Source organism: Hemiscyllium ocellatum, chromosome 3, assembly GCF_020745735.1.
Source record: "Hemiscyllium ocellatum isolate sHemOce1 chromosome 3, sHemOce1.pat.X.cur, whole genome shotgun sequence".
Taxonomy (NCBI): domain Eukaryota; kingdom Metazoa; phylum Chordata; class Chondrichthyes; order Orectolobiformes; family Hemiscylliidae; genus Hemiscyllium; species Hemiscyllium ocellatum.
In genome coordinates, this window is record NC_083403.1 from 100,918,948 (window position 1) to 100,940,543 (window position 21,596).

The 21,596-nt window shown below is 40.3% G+C and overlaps 1 protein-coding gene across 12 annotated transcripts in view; it reads left to right on the top strand.

The window, feature by feature from the left end:
* dst (dystonin) overlaps positions 1–21,596 on the top strand; it is a 624,072-nt gene that overhangs the window by 394,960 nt on the left and 207,516 nt on the right. For all 12 annotated transcript variants that reach the window (XM_060852081.1, XM_060852129.1, XM_060852093.1 and 9 more), the window contains 5 exons: positions 218–394; positions 493–616; positions 2,796–3,004; positions 9,325–9,642; positions 19,251–19,417. In XM_060852081.1, coding sequence (XP_060708064.1) covers positions 218–394; positions 493–616; positions 2,796–3,004; positions 9,325–9,642; positions 19,251–19,417 — 995 coding nt within the window. The remainder of the gene's footprint in view (positions 1–217; positions 395–492; positions 617–2,795; positions 3,005–9,324; positions 9,643–19,250; positions 19,418–21,596) is intronic.

Consider the following 21,596-nt stretch of genomic DNA (forward strand, 5'->3'; position numbering starts at 1 on the left):
AAAAATTAATCAGTCAATCAAGTACTCTGGTACTCTTGTACATCAGATCAGACTGTAGATTTGAGATCAAGATTAGCAATGGCCATCTTGAATGACAAAGCCGGCTTGAGGGACTGTGTGACTGCCCCTTTGTATTTATATTGAACAGTAAAACCTCTGATAACAAGTTATATTCTATTTGCCTGATATTTTTCACTGAATTTCTTTTCTCCCCCAGTGTAATTCATTGGGTAAAAATCTCAAGGATGTGGTGGATAAGTACTGCCAATACCAAGAAATTTCAGCAGGCTTTCTACCATGGCTTCAAGGCACTGAGGAAGCTGCAAAAATTCACTTGACTGAGGCCATTGCTGCAGATCCTAAAAACCTACAGAAACAACTGAAGCAAGTCAAGGTTGAAACCTATATATCCTTCAAAAATTGCTCACATTTTCTTAGCAGACTGTATTTCCTTGTACAACTCAAGTTAATGTCTTATTTTACCATGAATAGTCTCTGCAGGATCAGTTGTCTGGATACCAAAGCACTGTAGAAAAGCTAAGGAAAACCGTTGATGCACTTATGAATACCGAGGGTAATCTCCTACTGAATCGTGATGAAATCCGAGATGATGTGGGTATGTTGTTAGATCAAATACATCAGTGCACAGAATTTACGGCACAAAGACATTCAGTCTGACCGGTCACTGGACGTTCATGTTGCAAATCGTCTTCCGTAAACCCCATATTCTTCATTTGCATTATCAGATATCCTGCCTGCTCTTTCATGTGTTAATCGCACTCCCCATTAAATTTGCATGCCATTAATTTTAAATACTATTTAATTTTAAATACTGTTTGTCTAAACTACTCTTTTGGTAGAGAGTTCAACATTCTAAGATCAGTGTTGAGAAAAAATAAATCCTGTCTGTGTTTCTGTCTCTTTCTTTGTCTCTGTCTTTCCTCCTCTCTCTCCCAATCCCTCGCTCAAAGGCAATTGTCCCCATTGTGCCACTGGCAGCAACATTGCGCTAAGTTATCAAATGCATATCTACTTAGCTTGTATCTTTGTATACTGTGAGATTTCAAGTATTCATCCAAATACTAACTTAAATGTTGTGATGATTCCTGCTCAATTACCTTTTCAGGCAGTAAACTCCAATATGCACAACTCCAGATGAAATAATTCTACCATAAATTGCCTCTAAACCTTCATCCCCTTACTTTCCCAAAGTTATTGCGCTTTCTACTAAGTGGAAAAGTTTCTTCTTTTCTACCCTACCTTTGTCCCTCATCATCAAAACAACTCAAGCGTATCTGGTGTCTCTTCACAGTTCAAACACTCTATACCTGGCAACAATTTCCTCTGCGTCATCTTCAGTGCAATCACATCCTTCCTATAGTGGCCACCAGAACTGCAGACAGTGTCCCATCTGTGGCCTAACTAGCATTTCTCATAAACTCCATTATAACTCCATACTTTAGTACTTAGTGCCTTGTCTAATAAAGGTAAGTATCCCACATACCTTCTTCTTAATTGCTCTACAGATTATAATTCATGTTCAAATGCAGCAAGTTGTGGGCAAAATCCAGTGTTGGGCTTCTGAATGGCAAATAATAATCATGCCACACAAGTGCCAGAAAATGACTGTCTCCAAAAAAGGAAAAATTTAACCATTGCTTTATGACATTCAGCGACATTACCATCACCAAATTCCCCACAATCGACATTATACATCTTCCCACTGACCAAAAAACAATCAGGTCAACCACATAAATATTGTAGCTATCAGGATAGGCTTGATGTTCTGTTGAGTAACTTGTCTCTTGTCTACCCAGTGTCCATAATCTAGGAGACACAATTTGGAATTGTGAAAGAATACTTCCCACTTGCCTGGATGGATGCTGCTTCAACAACACTGATGAAACCGGACATCATCCAGGACAAAGCATTCTGCTTGGTTGACACTGATCTGCCGTTTTCACCAGTCACTTATGTCACATTCATGATACACAGTATCAGCTGTGTCTACCATCTAAAGATGTACATCAGTAACTCACCAGGCTCCTCTGACAGCACCTTCTAAATCTGTAACTGCTACTATCTAGAAGGACAAATTCCAAAGATGCAGGGCAACATCAAGACTTGCAAGTTCCCCCAAGCCACACACAATCCTGACTTGGGACGATATAACTAGTCCCTCAACTTCACTTGGTCAAAATCCCGATATCACCTTCCTACCAACACTATGGTAGTTCCCACACCCATTGGACCTTATTGGCTCAAGAATGCAGCTTGCCACCCCCTTTATCCTTAGCTTTTAGGGATGACAACAGATGTTGGTCTATCCAATGATGCCGACATCCCATGACAAATAATTTTAAAAATTACCCAATGTATTTAACCTGATTATTCCTTGTTTGCTCACATCATGTTCTCAAATAAAATTTAAACAAGAGCATCATAGGGCAATTTCAGAACTAATGACAAAATGTTTGGACAGAAGTAGATTATGAGGAACATTTAAATGCAGTGAGGTTTAAAGAAGAGCCTTAAATCCATGACAGCTGAAGGTAATAGTAATGCTGTAAAAATCTGGGGTGTGTAATCGCTTAGACTTGGGCATACATTTCTGATATGCCTTTGTAAATAAAAGTCCAAGCAGTGTGTTTTATATCATCTCTGGAACTTTGATTGAATGTCGTTTAGGAGAGAAATGAAATGGGTTTTAAATACTCAGCCTTCCATTAGGTTGCCTTCAATGGTCAATAGTAGTGACAGGATCTGTAATATTTTCAATATTTGTTTCTTGGTAGATGATGTTGTTTTGAGATTTGAGAATCTATCCAAATCGACCAGTGACCGCAATGAGAAGCTGCGGATGACACTCACACGGTCCCTAAGTGTTCAGGATGGTTTGGATGAAATGCTTGAGTGGATGGCTAGTGTTGAAAAGAGCTTAGAAGATGACGAGGAGATGCCTTTGAATTCTGCTGCTATTCAAGAGGCCTTCAGTAAAAACGCTGTGAGTATAATGTCAAAAAAATGAATCACATTATGACCTTGCAAAAATGATTAATCAGCCACAGGAAATTGAAGTAGCCATCTTTTCACCCTAATCAGTCAGGATGTTTCAGCATTGTTTTGTGAGTACATTTGATACATCTGAGTACCTGTGACAAAAACTTGAATTGCAAATCACAGTGGCTTAGTGGATAGCACTGCTACCTCACAGCACCAGGGACCTGGGTTCAGTTCCAGCCTTGGCTGACTGTCTGTGTGGAGTTTGTATGTTCTCACCACGTCTGTGGATTTCCTCCCACAGTCCAAAGATATGCAAGTTAGGTGAGTTGGCCATGCTCGATTGCTCTGTAGTGTCCAGGGCAGTGCAGAATTGGTGACTTAGCCACAGGAAATGCAGGGTTACAGGGATGGGATGGGTGTGGGTGGGATGCTCTTCGATGGGCCAAATGGCCTGCTTACACCCTGGAGAGATTTTATGAAATTAAAAAAAAGCAAATTTTTATTCATTGTAAATATAGTTTCAGTTAATGAGAATAAAACTGAATCAGATCAAACTCCCAGAGAGAGAGGGCACATGTTTCTACGTGACAAAATTCTTCTGAACATAAAACTATGGTAATATTTCAGATGTATTCAAATTTATAGGGATCAGAAATAAAACTTCACATTGTGAATATTGTTTTAATTTGAAAGACCTTGGGTTCATTATTTGACAAGAAGTATTTGTTTGACGATAGGTGTTTATACAGTGCATAATTTTGTTCATTAGCAACAAAGTCAAATGTTATAAATTATTAAACCATCAGTAAACTTCTACCTTTAAAGAATATTTTTGATTTGGGTTCAGTATTGAGAGTTGACTTTAATGTAGCCATTTATTAAAAATAAAAACAGAATTTTTTGTTTTGTACCAAATCCTGTTTGTTGTTTTATTGGAAAATTGCAGTATCTGTTCTTGAATTATTCTTTTTATAAAGTGGTGCTTGGTTACCTTTATGACCTGTTCACACTCTGAAATGCTATTAAGGGATAAAGTATGTAACCGGTGGCTTCAATCTAATATTGGTTGATGTTTACATCAAAAGAATGGAAGCAGTTGTTTGCAGATTGATATATAGGAACAGAAAGAGGCCATTCAGCTTCCTGAGCCTACCACCATTTGGTTAGATGATGGCTTTCTTGTTGTTTATTCTTTCTTGGGTTGTGGGGGCATGACCGACAAGGCCAGTGTTCATAGCTTGTTTCTCACTAGCCTTGAGAAAATGGAGGTGAGCCACTATTCCAATTGTATAGATACACCCACGATGCTGTTATTGAAGGAAATATGAGTACTTTGACCCAATGACTCTGAAGGAACAGTACATTCCATGTCAGGAATTTGTATGACTTAGAAAGAAATTTACAAACTTATGAGGGACATGGATAGGGTAAATAGGAAAAGTCTTTCCCCTGGGGTCAGGGAGTCCAGAACTAGAGGGCATAGGTTTAGGGTAAGAGGGGAAAGATATAAAAGAGACCTACCAGGCAACTTTTTCACAAAGAGGGTGGTACAGGTATGGAATTAGCTGCCAGAGGATGTGGTGAAGGCTGGTACAATTGCAACATTTAAGAGGCATTTGGATGGGTGTATGAATAGGAAGCGTTTAGAGGGATATGGACCACGTGCTGGCAGGTGGGACTAGATTGGGTTGGGATATCTGGTCATCATGGATGGGTTGGACCGAAGGATGTGTTTCCATGCTGTACATCTCTATGATTCTATGATTGTATGTGAGACATTGGCATACAGGTGCTGCCCTTGTCCTTCTATGTGGTACAGGTCGTGGGTTTATAAGTTGCTGTGAAAGTCAGCTCGGTGAGTTTCTCACTACAACTTCAAGAATAAACACATGGCTGCTACTTTGCATCAGTGATCGAGGAGTGAGTGATCAGGGTGTTGGATGGGTGCTAATCAAACGGGCTATTGTGTCCTGCGTGACCTTGAACGTCTTGAATGTGGTTGGAGCTGCAGTCATGCTGGCAAGTGGGGAGTATTCCATCACACTGCTGACTTGTACTTCATAGGTAGTGGAAAGGCACTGGGGAGTCACGAGGTGAGCTACTAACTTCGGAATTCCCAACCTCTGATCTGCTATTGTAACCATAGTATTTATGTGACTAGTTCAGCTGTTTCTGGTCAATGATTACCCTCAGGATGTTAACAGTGAAGATTGCAGTGATGATAATGCCATATAAAACCAAGAGGAGATGGTTTGATTCTCTCTCTCATTGAGATTGGTCAATGCACTGGTGTGGTGTGAATGTTATGTTCCACTTATCCTAAACACTGTCTGGATCTTGCTGCATATGCACATGATTGCTTCTGTATCTGAGAGGTTCTGACTAGTGCAGCATGTTGTGAAATCATCGCGAACATCCCAACATCTGGTCTTATGATGGAGGGGAAGTCATTGATACAATAGTTGAAGAAAATCAGACCAAGGAAACTGCCTTGCTGGTGGGACCTGAACCATGTATCTGGCCCAGAGCATCAGTTGTCCAGTGATGTTATCATTGTGCCATCAGCTCCCTTGATCTGTCTCTTAATTCTGTCTTGGTTCCTTAATCCTTAAGATCTTCACCTGACAAAAATGTGTTTATTTTAATTTTGTTTTCAATTAATATCCTCAGTTTTTGAGAACAAGAATTCCAAATTTCCAATATGCTTTGTGCGAGTAATTATCCTGGAATATTAGACCATTATAGAAACAGTTTAGACAATTTCTATTACACTCATTAAGGAATAGATTTCATATGAAGAAGGCTCTGGTACAAATGGAGCCCATCATAGTATTGGCTGTGCCAAATTCACCATACACAGCAAGTCTTTTATTTTCTCAATTGTTCATTTCAATGAAATTTGGTTTCTCATGCTAGTTCTATGTTGGCTTTAAGAACATATGATAAAGGAGCAGAATTCGGTCATTTGGCCCATTGAGTCTGTTTTGCCATTTGATTGTGGTTGATGTGTTTCTCAATCCCATTCTCCTGCTTTCTCCCCATAACTTTGATCCTGTTACTAACAAGAACCTATCTACTTCTTTCTTGAATACACTCAAAGTCTTGGTCTCCACAGCCTTCTGTGACAATGTATTCCATATATTAATCAACCTCTGGCTGATAAATTCCTCCTCTTCTGAGTTCTAAAGGGTCATCACTCTGAGGTTGTGCCCTCGGATCCGAGTCTCTTTGACTTGTGGAAACATCTCCACGTCCACTCTATCCAGGCCTCTCAGTGTTCTATAAATTTCAATCAGATCCCCCTTCATCCTTCCAAACTCCATTGAGTACAGACCCAGAGTCCAGAACCTCTCCTCATCTGAGAAGCGCATTATCCCTGGGATCACTCTTGTAAACCTCCTCTGGACTCCCTCCAATACCAGCACATCTTTCCTCAGGTATGGAACCTAAAACTGCTCACAACATTCTTAATGTAGTTTGACCAGAACCTTATACAGCCTCAGCAGTACATCCCTACCTTTTACAGAATCATATAATCCATTGAGTGTGCAAACAGGTAACTCCGCCCAATGAGTCCACACTGACCCTCCGATGAGCATCCCACCCAGACTCATCCCTCTACCCTATTCCGGTAACCCTGCACTTCCCGTGGCTAAAGCACCTAACCTACATGACCCTGAATATTCTGGGTAATTTAGCATATCCAATCCACCTAACTTGCATATCTTTGGATTGTGGAAGGAAACTGGAGCACCCGGAGGAAACCCACACAGACATTGGGTGAATGTGCAAACTCCACACAGATAGTTGCCCGACAGTGAAATCTGGGTCCCTGGTGCTGTGAGGCAGCAGTGCTAATCACTGAGCCACCATGTTGCCCCTAGCCATTGTGCAGCCTTTTGTATTCTAGCCATCTCAAAATGAAAGCTACCATTACATTTGCCTTCCTAACTGCTATCTGAACCTACATGTTAACTCTATGAGAATTCTGAACTGTGATTCCTACGTCCCTTTATGCTTGAGATTTCTGAAGCCTTTCCCATTTAGAAAATAATCGATGTCTCTAGTTTTCCTATCAAAGTGCAGAACCTCACACTTGCCCACATTGTATTCCATCTTCCACTTCTTTGTCCACGCTCCTAAGCTGTCCAAGTATTTTTGCAGTCTCATCCTTCCTCAACATCAACCTATCTTTGTGTCATTAGCAAACTTAGCAACATGCCTTCAGTTTCTTCATCCAAATTGTTAATCTATAACATGAATAGTTGGGGTCCCAACACCGACCACTGTGGATCTCTACTAGTTACCAACCGCCATTCTGAAAAAGACCCCTTTATCCCCATTCTCTGCCTGCTGCCAATCATTTATCCATGCCAGTACTTTGCCCCTACCACCATGGGCTCTTCTCTTATTTAGCACCTTGTCAAAGATCTTCTGGAAATCCAAATAGATCCTGTCCACAGGCTGTCCTTTGTCTAGTTAGTCTCCACTTCTTCCAAGAATTCTAACAGATTTGTCAGGCAAGGCTTCCCCTTGACTGAGCCATTCTGAATCAGCTCTATTTTACCATGAACTTCCAAGTACTCCTCAATCTATCTTTAATAATGGATTCTAAACTCTTACCATTGACCAAGGTCAAGCTAAATGGCCCACAATTTCCTATCTTTTGCCTCCTTCCCTTCTTAAATAGAAGTGTGACATGAGCAAATCTTCCAGTACTCTAGGACCTTCCTCAACTCCAGAGATTCCTGAAAAATCACTACCAAGCCTCTGAATCTCCTCAGCTATCACCTCGAAAGCTCTGGCATATAGTCCATCCTGTCTGGGTGATTTATCCGCCTTCAGACATTTCAGTTTCCCTAGTACCTTCTCCTTAGTGATGACCACTGCACTCACCTCTGCTCCCTGACTGTATTGAAGTTCTGGTACTTTGCTGGTGTCTTCCACATGAAAGCTGAAGGAGAGTTCCTGTTCACTTCCTCCATTGCTTCCTTCTATGCCATTGCTACTTCTCCAGCCTCATTTTCCAGAGGTCCAATCCACTCTTGCCTTTCGCTTACCTTTTATAAATTGAAAGAACTGCTTGCCATCTTCTTTTATATTCCTAGTTAGTTTGTCCACATATTTATCCTCTCCTCTCTTGTTGGTTTTTTAAGTTATTCTCTGGAGGTTTTGAAAGGCTTCCAAATCCTCTGACTTCCACACATCTTCATCATTTTGTTAGCTATGGTTATCTTGTCCTCCATTTAGTATGTTTCTAGTTGCTTGGGATGAATTTCAGCTGTGCCTTCTGAATTACTCTCCAGAAATTCCTGCCATTGCTGCTTCACTGTCTTCCCTTCCAATTAACTCTGGCCAGCTTCTCCCTCATGTCTTTGTAGTTATCTTTACTCAACTGTAATTATATCTGATTCTGGTTCTCTGTCTCAAACTGCAATGTGAGTTATTTTATATTCTGATCAGATCCCCCCTTCACCTTGAGCTCCTTAATCAAGTCTACTCATTACATACCACCAAATCTAGAATAACCTGTTCCAGAGTGGGCCCAGCCACAAATTGCTCCAAAAAAAAATCATCTTGTAGACATTCCATGAATTCCTTTCCTTGGATTCATTACCAACCAGCACTGTCTATCTCCCCTCCGCCTCTCTCTCTCTCTCTCTTTCTGTCCTTTCTCTCTTTCGCCTTTGCCCCCCCCCCCCCCCATCTCCCTTGCTCCCCCATCTCCCTCCCTTTCTGTCTCTTCCATCTCTCTCTCTCTATCTCTTTCCCCTACATTTACCTAGTGATGTGTCTTATTTTGGGGATTGTCTATCTATGCGGCAAGCATGTGTCTAAACCTTCTCAGCCAATGGGCAGCTGATTGTGATGCCAGGATGATTGGTGTCCCCTTGCCCATCTTCATTTGAAGGTTTGTTTCCATTCCTTCTAAAAACAAAATCTCATAATTTTCCCAATGATTATATTCATGATACGTGGCACCCAGTGAATCTTTTATTTAAGTTTGTGGAAAGCTAGCTACTGCTATCACACAGTACTAAATGAGACATTGTGCTGCACAGGTAACTATTTAATATGGAACACTAAAAGAACACCACTTTAAAGGGGACCTCACTTTCCAACATCTGTGATCATATAATGCAAGTATAAGACAATAACCTCTATTTCTACATTGATGCTCATGTTCGTTGTGTCTGGAGCAGCATTTTGTTGCTACTGAGTGGATTAACAAAGCACAATTGTAAGCATTTGCTGTGATTTGTAAGTGCTTAAAATAACTGCTCATTCATAGAGTTGAACATTTGTCCTATTTTTCTGTAGGTGCTGGAACAGAACATTGCCAGTCGCCAAAGCAGTATTAGCGCCATTAAAGAGAAAGCCAACAAGTTCATAGCAACCGCGGATCCAACCACTGCCTCTGCATTGCAAGCAAAGGTGGATGAACTTGCCAAGCGGTTTTCTTCAGCCAGTGGCCGCCACAAGGAAAGAACAGCCAAACTGGAAAAACTCAGAGCCAAAGTGGAACTTTTTGAAAAGACTTACCAAAAAATCGAGCAGTTTGTAACCAAGAAATCTCTGTCTCTCCCCGAATCTGATGGACCAGGAAAAGATGTTGCTGAACTCTCACAATATATGCAGGTAATCAAATGTTTGTTCATGCACGTGGAGACAGGAAACTCACTTTGTACAGCTGTGGGATTTCCATGATCTTAATAGGCTGACACTTCATTTCTGGATGTACTCACACATGGCACTTTTTTCTTCACGATAAAAGAGTCACATTATAAAAACTTATTTTGCTGGGATAAAAAAATGATGTCCTTCTTAATATGGTCTATACAAAGTAATAATCAAATAACAAAGTTCTGTATTTCCCTGTTTGTCACTTGTGTAAGGTTGAGGTGTGTGAGGCTGCTGATCAGCTGGCAATTCCAAGGGACTGATCTATTTTCCATTAACATTTACCTGTTTAGAAATTAACTTTAAAACTATCTCCCTGAATTTTTTTTATTAGCAGTAACTTAAAAACCGCTTATTAAGGCAAAACCATCAAGTTTGAGATGGTTGTGGACTCATTGATCGGTGTTGGTTTGGTGTGGTTCATCAACAATACCATTGTGATTGTATCATGCCAGTTCCAGAAAGAGCTGGATAGATCTTGGTCTTTTCATCCAGTAATTTGTCCATTTGATTTGTATTTGCTCCTGATATAACATGGATCAGCAGACTTTAATGCAGCCTGAACTGGGATGAGATGGGGAAGAAAGTGGTGTAGCGGTAATGTCATAGGCGAGTAATCCAGACATCTGTGTATTAACATATGTAGCTTTCATTATACAGAAGTGTGCTGTATGGTGAATTCAACTGAAAATTTTAAGCATAAACATAATCAATTTAATTTTTAGTAAACTCAAAATTATTTAGCAGATGTTGTCCAATCACAAAATAACATCTAACATTCCTCAAAATATTTTGGGTGTTGATGGCATGGACTGGTTGAGTACAATCAGTGCCTTGCCCGGTGTGAAAATTCAAAGTAACATGCAGTTTAGTACAAGCTTCTGGTGTTTGGGACATATGGCCGCCATACACTGCATCACACTAAAGTCAACCTGTTTGGTTTAAATTTAATAAAGTTTGGCAATTAACTGGTACACTCACCATAGCAATGCCTGTACCAATCAAAGTTAAAAAATCACACAATACCAGGTTATAGTCCAACAGATTTAAATGGAAGCATTAGCTTTCGGATCGCTGCTCCTTCATCAAAGTACACTTTCCATCCAGTGACCACTCTTTTTCTCAGACAGTAGAAAACTGAATTTTTGTGAATGTCCTGATAAGTGTAAGATGAGAACTTTCAAGAAAATTTCAAATAAGGTTTTCAGCAATCTTTGAATTCTGTGCTACCGGACAACAAAATTATGACAAATGATTTAATGCTTAAAAGATGAGCTTCAACATTTGGGTTTGTTTTAAAGATTATAGGGTAAAATTCTCCCATTTGGAGGGTGACTTGAAAGGATTTCTTAGCAAGACATTGCAAATGAGTTGAATGAATATAAAAAGTTGTTGCTGAATCATTGATTGTACAACATTGTCTCTAACGATGATTTAAGTCAGCCTTGCCTTCAATTCAGCACAAAGATGATTACATCAGTTGCTGTTCCTGACAACAATATCAGCAGTAAAGAATAGGGGGTGGGGGGGGGGAGGGGTAGAATTTGAAAGTAAACCCAAAGATTTCCTACTGTAAATGTATTTGGTTGGTTTGTTCCTGGCCTTTTGAAGTGGTGTACAAGTAAGAGCCTTCATCAATCAGCTTATAAATCACATTATTCTGAGTCAAATGTTTAAGCCACTGGAACATTCACTAGGCAACAGCAATTTATTTGGGGTTCCTTGATTGTGATCTGCAAAATATGACCTCTTCCTTTCTCCCTCATACACTCACCCTGACAAACCCATACACATGCTCTCAGCACACGCACAGTCAAAACATGCAGGCGCGACATGCACACACCCGGCTAATATGCTTTATTTGTTCCTTCATGAATTCAACTTCTGCTCTCAACTCTAACTTCAACAATTTCTGTGCTGTACATCTCGATGACTCTATGACAACTTGTTGACAACTTTATGACAACTCTAAATGACAAACTTGTTGATTGTCCTCCCTCCTAAAGGGAGGACTGTTGATTCTAGTTGAATGGATCACTGAAGGTTTCAGCACTATCTCCAAAGTTCCATTGCATCACCTAATAAATAAGTCCACCGATATATCCTATAAAGAAACATGCTTCAGCAAAACTGTGATTTTATCTTTAGCACTCCCTGTATTTAATCTCAAAGTATGCCCAAGAAATTAATCTTGAGTTTCACAATAGTGTTGTGGGCGGCACAGTGGCACAGTGGTTAGCACTGCTGCCTCACAGTGCCAGAGACCCGGGTTCAATTCCCGCCTCAGGCGACTGACTGTGTGGAGTTTGCACGTTCTCCCCGTGTCTGCGTGGGTTTCCTCCGGGTGCTCTGGTTTCCTCCCAAGGTCCAAAGATGTGCGGGTCAGGTGAATTGGCCATGCTAAATTGCCCGTAGTGTTAGGTAAGAGGTAAATGTAGGGGTATGGGTGGGTTGCACTTCGGCGGGTCAGTGTGGACTTGTTGGGCCGAAGGGCCTGTTTCCACACTGTAAGTAATCTAATCTAAGTAATCTAATCTAAATAATACGTGAAGATTGGCAACACCCAGCGTATTGAGAGAAATCACGAAACTTTGTTGTCTACATTGGGATATCCACATGCTGCAGTGCCTAGCCTTTTTACTGCCTTGTAGCACCACTTTGATGTCCTTTCTTAACCCACTGTGATGGCCTAATGCCATCGCTATTTGTTTCATGCTGATCACTCAATTGAAAATACACTGACCTGACAAATGAAAAATAATGAAGTGATCTCAACAGCATTGTTACTACTTGGCTTGGCCAAGTTCATACCAAGTCTTGGCTTTAAGATTTGCACAAACCGCACAATCAAGCTTTCACTTTTCAGTGAATGTGACAGCTTTGTTCATTCATAGAATCCTACAACACAGAAGGAAACCATTTGGCTGTTGTGCCTGCGTAGGTTTTAGAGATGTCTAATTAGCTCCTTTTCCTTGCTCTTCCTCCATCGCCCTGCAAATCTTTCCTTTTAATTATTTATCCACTCCCTTTTTAAAAATTAGGATTGAACATGTCTCCACCACCTGATACCTCAATTTTAGAAGTGAGTTAGAACACGTCCGTGGAACTGTAGAATCAGTCAGCTTAGCTGGAAAAATAATGGAATCCCTACCAAAAAGAGATTAGAACACCTAGAAACTAAAAAGAGAACAATAAATACGCAAAATGGATTTCAAATCAGTAAAGTCTTTTTTAACCAGCCTTACTAAATTTACTAAATTATACATGGTTAATATTGTAAATGCAACTTGTCTAGATTTCAAAAGGCCTTTAATAGAAGCTTTATAATGGAGTAATGAATTAGGTCAGAGATTGAATTTAGACGATAATAGCAGTTTAGGTAGCTAGCTGGTTGTAAGACAAAGAGCAGAAGGCGGGAATAAGGGGTAGTTATTCACAGTAGTAGTAGTTGGAAAAGGATCAGTGCAAGAACAACTGTTCACAATTTGTTGCTTAATGATTTAGAATTTGGAACCAAGAATGCAATTTCTAAATTTGTGGCTGACTCCAAATTGGGGAGAATTGCTAGTATGAGAAGGTCTGCAACAAATGGCAAAAGACATTAATTGGCAAATGAATTTCAACTCTGATAAATGTGTGGTATTAAGTTTTGGCAACAAAACTTAGGGAAAGCTAAGAATCTAAACGGGCTGTCAGAGGAAAGGGACCTGAGAGTCAGTGTATTCAAATTCTGGAGTGGCAACACAGTTTATCATTTTTTAAAAGAAGCAAACAAAGCAGTAGGCTTTAATCCTAGAGGGACATACTTTAAACATAACATTGTTATGCTAAACTTGTATTGAACCTTAATCAGACAACAACTAGAGTACTGTGTGCAATTCTGATGATCATATAAAAAGATTTAGAGGCACCCATGAGAAGGGGATGAACAAGCTGGATCTTCTTTCTCCTGAAAAGAGAATTCTGAGGACAATTGTTTGAGGTCTTTAAAGTTGAATTAGCCAAAAAAGATTGTCTTCCTTCATGGTACAAAGTAAGAACAGAGGCCATCAATATAGTATACTCCCCAGAAAATCAAAAAGGGACTTCAGAAGGAACATCTTCACCCTGAGAGGTGAGATTATAGGACTTGCTACCGCAGTGAATAGTTGAAGTGAATATTGGAAATGCATTTTAAGAGAAACTTGACAAACATACGAGGGAGAAGGAATGGAGTGTCATGCTATTAAAAGTTAAATGATGAAATATAGAGGGAGATGCAATTGGAGCACAGACAACAACATGGATTAATTACACCAATCACCATTTTTAATTGTATTACACCTCTTTAAATTTTCATTTAATTAGTGCATTTCAAATCTTACTAACCAGGAACAGTGTTGGTGTCTTGAGGCAAACATGATAATCTTTGGAACTGTCTGGAGTGGGACTTGAACCCATAACTTTCTGAAATAAAGGTGAGAGAATAACCCACTGAGCCAAGGCTGAAAACATAGTGATTTTTTTTGTGTGTACTTAAGAAAGCACACAGTTACCAGCCATTAAAGGAGATATTAGAATCTAGCTTTTGTCACACTACATTAACACAATGCGCTACCTCTTTTTTCATTTCTCTTTCATATTCCTTAAATTTATGTCCTTTGTTTTCTGATCCTTCCATTATCAAAACAGTCTGTCATTCTTTACTGTACCAGAATCATTCATCCTCTTCAATACCTCGGGCAAATCTCCTCTCTACCTTCTGCTCTAAGAAAATAATCCCAGTTTCTCTAGTGTCCCACATACGTAAAGCCCCTGATTCCTGGTCCCATTCTAGCACATTGACCAATCCTTGGCAACCTGCCAAACTGTGCTCAGCTGAGGCCTAGCCAATGATTTAAAATGGTTCTTTGTGGGGACTTCCACTTCAGTAAAGGGATAGAGTAAATTTGGAATACTCAGAATGACCAAGTGTTTGGGTCACTTCATCCTTGGTTCAAACTGTTTGTTTCTACGATCAAAGGTTCTAGTAACATTTCTAACTTACTGCAAAGCAGCTTAAGAATTTTGCTTTAATCCATGGTTGTTAATCCATGGTTGTGAATCCATCTGAAAACATAGCTCCTGCTGGAAAAGGGATTCCATTTCCAAGCTAGAGTTCCTTACCAGCTTGAATGAGTTTGTATTAGCTGGGGCTAGGAAAAAAAGGTGTAATTGGGCAGGAAAAATTTAGAAACTGACAGTTATATGACGTTTAGAATCCAACAGTCCTTTTCTTTTATTCTCCTCAAAAGGAGTGGAGTGAACACTGAAGAAATTCTGTCCTTATGGTGACCAAAAAGGACGGGGTTGCTTTTTGCTGTTTTCCAGAAGATTAGAGTGAAAGCAAGAATGAATCTGCATTTCTACACTGCTTTTGTTAACTTCAGGATGTCCCAAAGCCAATGAAGCAATTTTGAAGTGTGTTTACAGGGTCATGACAGCTAAAACCAACACTCTGATGACTGCCAAATAATCTCTTAGTCGTGTAGTTTGAGGTGTTAATTTTAACCAGAACACCAAATGGAATTCTTTGGTGTTGGTTAATTAGTGCCAATGGATTTCTTGGATCAGAAAGACAGCATCTCTGACCACACACTGCTTCCTCTGTACTGCACTGGAATGTCAGCGTAGATTATTGGTTCAAGTCTCTAGTGTGGGAAAAATACAGAAACTTCTGGAAAAGTCTATGCAATGAGGAACAAAGTTGGTGTCTTGTGGCAAACATGATAATCTTTGGAACTGTCTGGAGTGGGACTTGAACCCATAACTTTCTGAAACAAAGGTGATAGAACAACCCACTGAGCCGGGGCTGAAAACATAGTGACTTTTTTGTGTCTGCTTAAGAAAGCACACAGTTACTGCCACTATAGGAGATATTAGAATCTAACTTTTGTCACACTTCATTAACACAATGAGCAAGCACTCACTGGAGAGGAGAGTAAAGATGGGGGAAGGAAAAGTTTGCATGTTTATTAACATTTATGTTTATTTCTTTTTATGATTATTTATACCTTGTATTTATGTAGCATTTTAAAAGAATAAAACATTCCAAGATGCTTCACAGAAGATTTATCATCATCAAAAGTGGTTCAGCACTGAGCCACATACAAAGTCCAAGGCTTGAATTTGAAGGAACGTGTTAAAGGAGGAAACCGAAGCAGAGAGGATTAGGAAGCTTAGTGTCATGACAGCTGAAAGCATGGCTGCCAGTGGTAGGGTAAGGGAGATTGAGTATCAGATTCTGTGCTAATTGCTCCAGTGGAATGTTCTGGATTTTTAGAACTTGTATCCATGGGAATAACTGATCACACACCCACTTCAACAAGTTAATATCTTTTGACGTGTGCTGGATGGCTGTTCAAAGCTTTAGCCTGTGTATACAACATGTCCCAGCACATTTTACAAATGCTGAAGGCAATCGTAGTTACTGGTGAGATGGAATAACCTTACAGTGGTCAGAGTGGACATTCCAATTAAGAGCAGACATAAGCCATTAGGCCCTTCAAGTCAGCTTTGCCATTCAGTAAAATCCATCATTTTCTAAGGCAGACATTTATACAGGGATGGGGCCTCAATTATTCACGGTATTCATTAACAATTTTGGCAATCGTGTAAAAAGTCAAATATCCAAATTTGCTGATGATGCAAAATTGGACAGCATTGTAGACGGTATTGACAACAGCACATAATAATAACAGGATATTGATAGATGAGGTAAATAAGCAAAACTGTGGCAGATAAATTTTAATATAAGCAAGTGTGAGGTTATCCATTTCAGATAGTAAAGAATAGATCAGCATTTTTAGGGCAAAGTTAAATACAGTGGATCGTCCAATGAGATTTGGGCGTTCAAATGCACAGTTCTTTCAAATGCCACAAGCAGGTGCAGAAAATCGTCAAGAAAACTAAAGGAATGCTAGCCTTCATATAGAAAGAGCTGGAGTATAAGGATAGAGACGTTATGTGGCAATTAAACAAAACCCTAGATAGACTCCAATTACTGTACTGTATGCAGATCTGGGCATTGCACTTTAGAAAGGATGTTTTGGCTCTGGAGAGATTGAACACAGGTTTATAAGGATGATGCTTAGATTTCAGAGTTTAAATTGTAAGGAGAGAATACACAAATTAGACTCTTATTCTTTAGATTTTGGAAGGTTAAGGGGTGATGTAATTGAGATCTTCAGGTATTAATAGGGAAGGACAGAGTAGATAAAGATAAACAATTTCTACATGTTAAAGAGTCTGGAACCAGGGGTATAGTCTAAAAATTAGGGCCAGGCTATTCAGAGCGATGTTAGAAAGCACTTCGACACGCAAAGAGTAGTGGAGGTTTGGAACTCTCTTCCTCAAATGGCAGTCGATGCTGTTTCAATTGTTAAATTTAAATCTGAGATTTAAAAAAGTTATATCAAGCAAGAGTTTATCAAGGGATGGGGCCCAAGGCAGACATATGGAGTTCAGCCACAGATCAGCCATGATCTTATTAAATGGCAAAGCAGGATCAAATGTCTGAATGCCCTATTCTTGTTCCTATGTCTCTATGACCTCTGGCTGGCAGAGGGTGCAATTTCTGTTCTCTGGGTTTCTTAAGCCTGGGTCAGGCCCCACTGCTGCCCAGTGTCTGATTGTCACTTAGTTCTTCAGGTCTTCCTGAAAAGAGGCAGTGGAGGGTTCTCACTGGCTCTCCAGTTGGTAATTTGGTCCCATCACCTCCTCTAAATACCACCTCCTGTGTCCATATTCCCCAGCTTGAGCAAAGTTCATTTTCCTTTTGCTACCCAACATGCTTGTAGTGGTCATTAGCATATCTCATGAACCAGATTAATCTGTAACCAAGTTTCACAGAAATGATGATTACTATTCAGACTACTTCATTGTGTTACAACACAAAAAAACCTTTGCTAACCCCATTTTCTTCTACAGCTACTTCAGGAAATATTTTTAGCAAAAACCAGTAACAAATTAACTTTAAAATCCCCATTATTTCTACATATACCATTATATTTCTATGCATGTCTGTTTGCTATAACAATTCTCATCTCCACTAGCTTTTGTCAGCATTTGCCATTACCTAAATCATTGCTGCTAAAACCCGAATCTCTATCTTTGTTACTGCTATAATCACCCATTTCAATGATTTCCCCGTTACCCCGATCACACCCATACAAATGGTGTCCTGTAGTTGAGAGCACCTTCTTCCCCATATTAATGGTCTCCCCTGGCAATTAATTCTTCAGCTCATTCAGTATTCTCTGCTCAGCCTCTGATCCTGCACCCCTCTACCCCAATCTACATATCTTCCAATCTCCCAATAGCTCTGATTTCCAATTTTCCTCCTCAAGTCTAAATCCCTTCAGGACTTTACACAATCTATAACTAGCCCCATTACCCTCACTAAACTCCATACTGATAACTTTGGCCTTTCTACATCCTTTGTTCTTTTTGCCCAACATATGTGTCTGAAGGGTCAACCACCAAGGCCCCAGACTGTAGAGTTGTCTGCCATACCTCCTTCACTCCTTTCTCTTCTCCTTCAAGTTCAATCTTTTCGATTGATCGATTGGACTAAGCTCTTAAAGGATTGAGCTTTGGTACAGTTTTCACTTTATTTGCCACACTTTCATGAGGCATATCAAATGATTTTTCTGAACCAAAGGCCTATATAAAAAGAAACTACCTTTTTTTTCTAAAATAATTTTCTTTCCACTGATATAGATTACTTATGTCCACTCACTATCCACACTTGCACCTGGACTGTTACTTAAGTCAGACAAAGGTCATCTGTTTTCTGCTACCACAGAAGCGAATTGCTCATAACATATGAATCATGCTGACCATTTCATGTAGTTCAGCATGTACATAGCCTGTACTTAGCACATTTATTGACTTCAGGCAAAGTTGTGTTTCTGAGCAATCCCATTTAGTTGTTCAAAATCTTTCTGAAATGTGGTGTGAGATTCTGACTGGACGGCATGGTGGCTCAGTGGTAAGCACCGCTGCCTCACAGCCAGTTCAATCCCAGCCTTGGCTGACTGTGTGAAGTTTGCACATTCTCTCTGTATCTGAATGAGTTTCCTTCCGGTGCTCTGGTTTCCTTCCACAGTCCAATGATATGCAGGTTAGGTGGTTTCGCTATGGGAAATGGCCCATAGTGTCCAGTGAGTGCAGGCCAGATGGATTAGCCATTGGAAAGTGCGAGGTTACAGGGTAGGGGATGAGTCTGTGTGGGCTGGTCTTCAGAGGGTCGGTGTGGATTTGATGGACTGAATTGTCTGCTTCCACACTGTGCGGATTCTGTGATTGCTACTAGATTACAGTTAAGTGAGGCACTAGCAAAATGTGGACCTCTGTCTGTGTCTTTTTCTTTTAAAAAAAGCTGTTGGTTACCTAACTTACCTTGCTTTCTTATCCATCAGTTTATAACCAGCAGTTCGGGTCAACGCCAAGACTGCTGATATTGTGGTGTCTGTTTAGTGATTTAGCTGAGCTGTGCTGTTTATTTGACACTAGTATTAATTATAATTGTGGCCCCTTTGTTGCAGGAAATGAAGGCTGAACTCTTGGACCAGAGTAAAGATCTCAACACATTAAATCAGTTGGCTGAAGAGCTGGGGGGATGCGCTACAGATAAAGAACGGACGCGGATCCTCAACAGTGTCAATGCTCTGTCAAAGCATTTTCAAGAGCTGGGAGAGGCTACCAAGAAAAGGTGAGCAGCAAACATTTACTTCTTAGAGTTGACAGTTTATCTACATTTCCACCATGACTTTTTTTTTCTCATTGTCACTGAGTCAGTGAATGATGCTGGTATTTTATTTTCACAAATGTAATCTGTTGAATGTGTCTGATCAAAGAACAAATCTGCAGAAACCCAGTGGTAACTTAGTGAGTTCTGAAAAAAATCTCTCAATATCTATCATTATTTATAATCCCTGGCCTTACTCCCTGCCCTACACATCTTCCAATCTCCCAACAGCTCTGATTTACAATTCTCCTCCTCAGATCTAACCCTCTTAAGGATTTTACACAGTCTGTAACCAGTCCCATTACCCTTCCTAAACTCTACCTATGACTGTGGCCTTTTTTTGTATTTCTTGTTATTTTTGCTGAACCTCTATGGCCCTTCAGTCCAACATAAACAGCAGAAAAGGCTGGAGTTCACCACAAGCTAGATCTTGGATCCTTGGATCTGGTTTAATTTTAGACCCTGGGGTGTCTGTTCTCTCGGTTCTCCCATCCCACATGTTCACTATGTGGTCTCACACTATCCCCTCATCCTGACATTGTTATGTGAGACTCCCTTCCACTCTATATGTGTCATTGTCACTTTCATTGTCGTCTTCTTCTTTCTGAATTTTCTTGCCTCTATCTCTGACCATCCCTCTCATTTATGTTCAGTTTCACATTTTCTCATACATCTGATTCTCACACTTGCCCTTTCTGCCCCTGTCTTTGGCCATTTCGCTGACACACTCCCCTTCCAATTTGTCTTTATATGTTCATCTTTGTTATCTCAATATCTTAGTTCCACTACTCAAGTATTTCAACTTGTTCCTTATACTGTGTGCAATGCTTTTCCCATTTTAAATATTCAAGTCAATGTTTCTGTTCTATTGTACATGTTGTCCAAGTCCACACCGACCCAAAGCGTATACCACCCAGACCCATACTCCTACATTTACTCCTTCACCTAACACAATGGGCAATTTAGCATGGCCATTTCACCTAACCTGCACATTTTTGGATTGTGGGAGGAAACCGAAGCACCCGGAGGAAACCCACACAGGCACGGGGAGAATGTGCAAACTCCACAGAGAGAGTTGCCTAAGGCGGGAATTGAACCCGTGTCTCTGCTGCTGTGAGGCAGCAGTGCTAACCACTGTACCACCGTGCCGCCCACTCTCTTGTTACTTCTCTTGTTTCTCTGTCTCACTGGTGCTTATCTTCTTCCATGGAAATCTGGGGTTCAATCAGGACTGTTTTAGAGCTGTTGAAATAATCATGTGTCTACCTTGGACTGGGAGTGTTTGTCCCTGAATGTATCCATCACGCACGCATTGTTGTATTCTGGAAATCTGGATGGTGAAGAATGGAACAGGAGCTTAACCTTGACATCCTGCACCTCTATACTTTTCAGTCTGCTCCTGTATATCAGAAGGGGAAAGGTGACTTGGTGGAAATGTCAATGGATGAACAACCCAGTGGTCCATGCTAATTCCTTGGAGACATGAGTCCAAATTTCAGCATGTCAACTTGTGGAGTTCAAAGCCAATCAATAAATCTGGAACTAAAAACATGTCATAGTAATGGTGACCATGAAACTGTTATTGATTGTCCTAAAAGCTCATCTGTTTCACTATTGCCTTTTTTAGAAGAAAGTCTGGGACCCTTACCAGGTCTGACCGACAGGTGACTCCTGATCCACAACAACATGGTTGAGTTTTTAACTGCCCTTCAAAATGGAAATTGAAAGCCACTCAGTTCAGAATGGGCAATGAGTGCTGGCTTTGTAAGCGATGCCTCTGTCTCATGAAAGCAAGTGAATCTCCTTAGTGCCCACCCCCAAACATGTCTAAGTACTCATTTTTTGTACAGTTACCCTCCATTCCAGTTCATGTATTGACCCTAGTATGCACATCTCCAATTCATTTGCACCCAAATGTCTGCTTACTTTGGGTGCAAGTCCAATCCATGAACGCTGAGATCCAGTCCTTCACTGATTGCACCTCCCTGACCACACTATTCACATCCATGCTCCCATTGGGATCAACAGCTAGCGGATTATGAGTGATCATGGTATTGCTATTGTTCAAGGCTTAGTGGGCAAGCTGATAGGCAAGAGGATCTCCAATGAATTGATGCTGTGGTCGAACTACAATTATGACTAA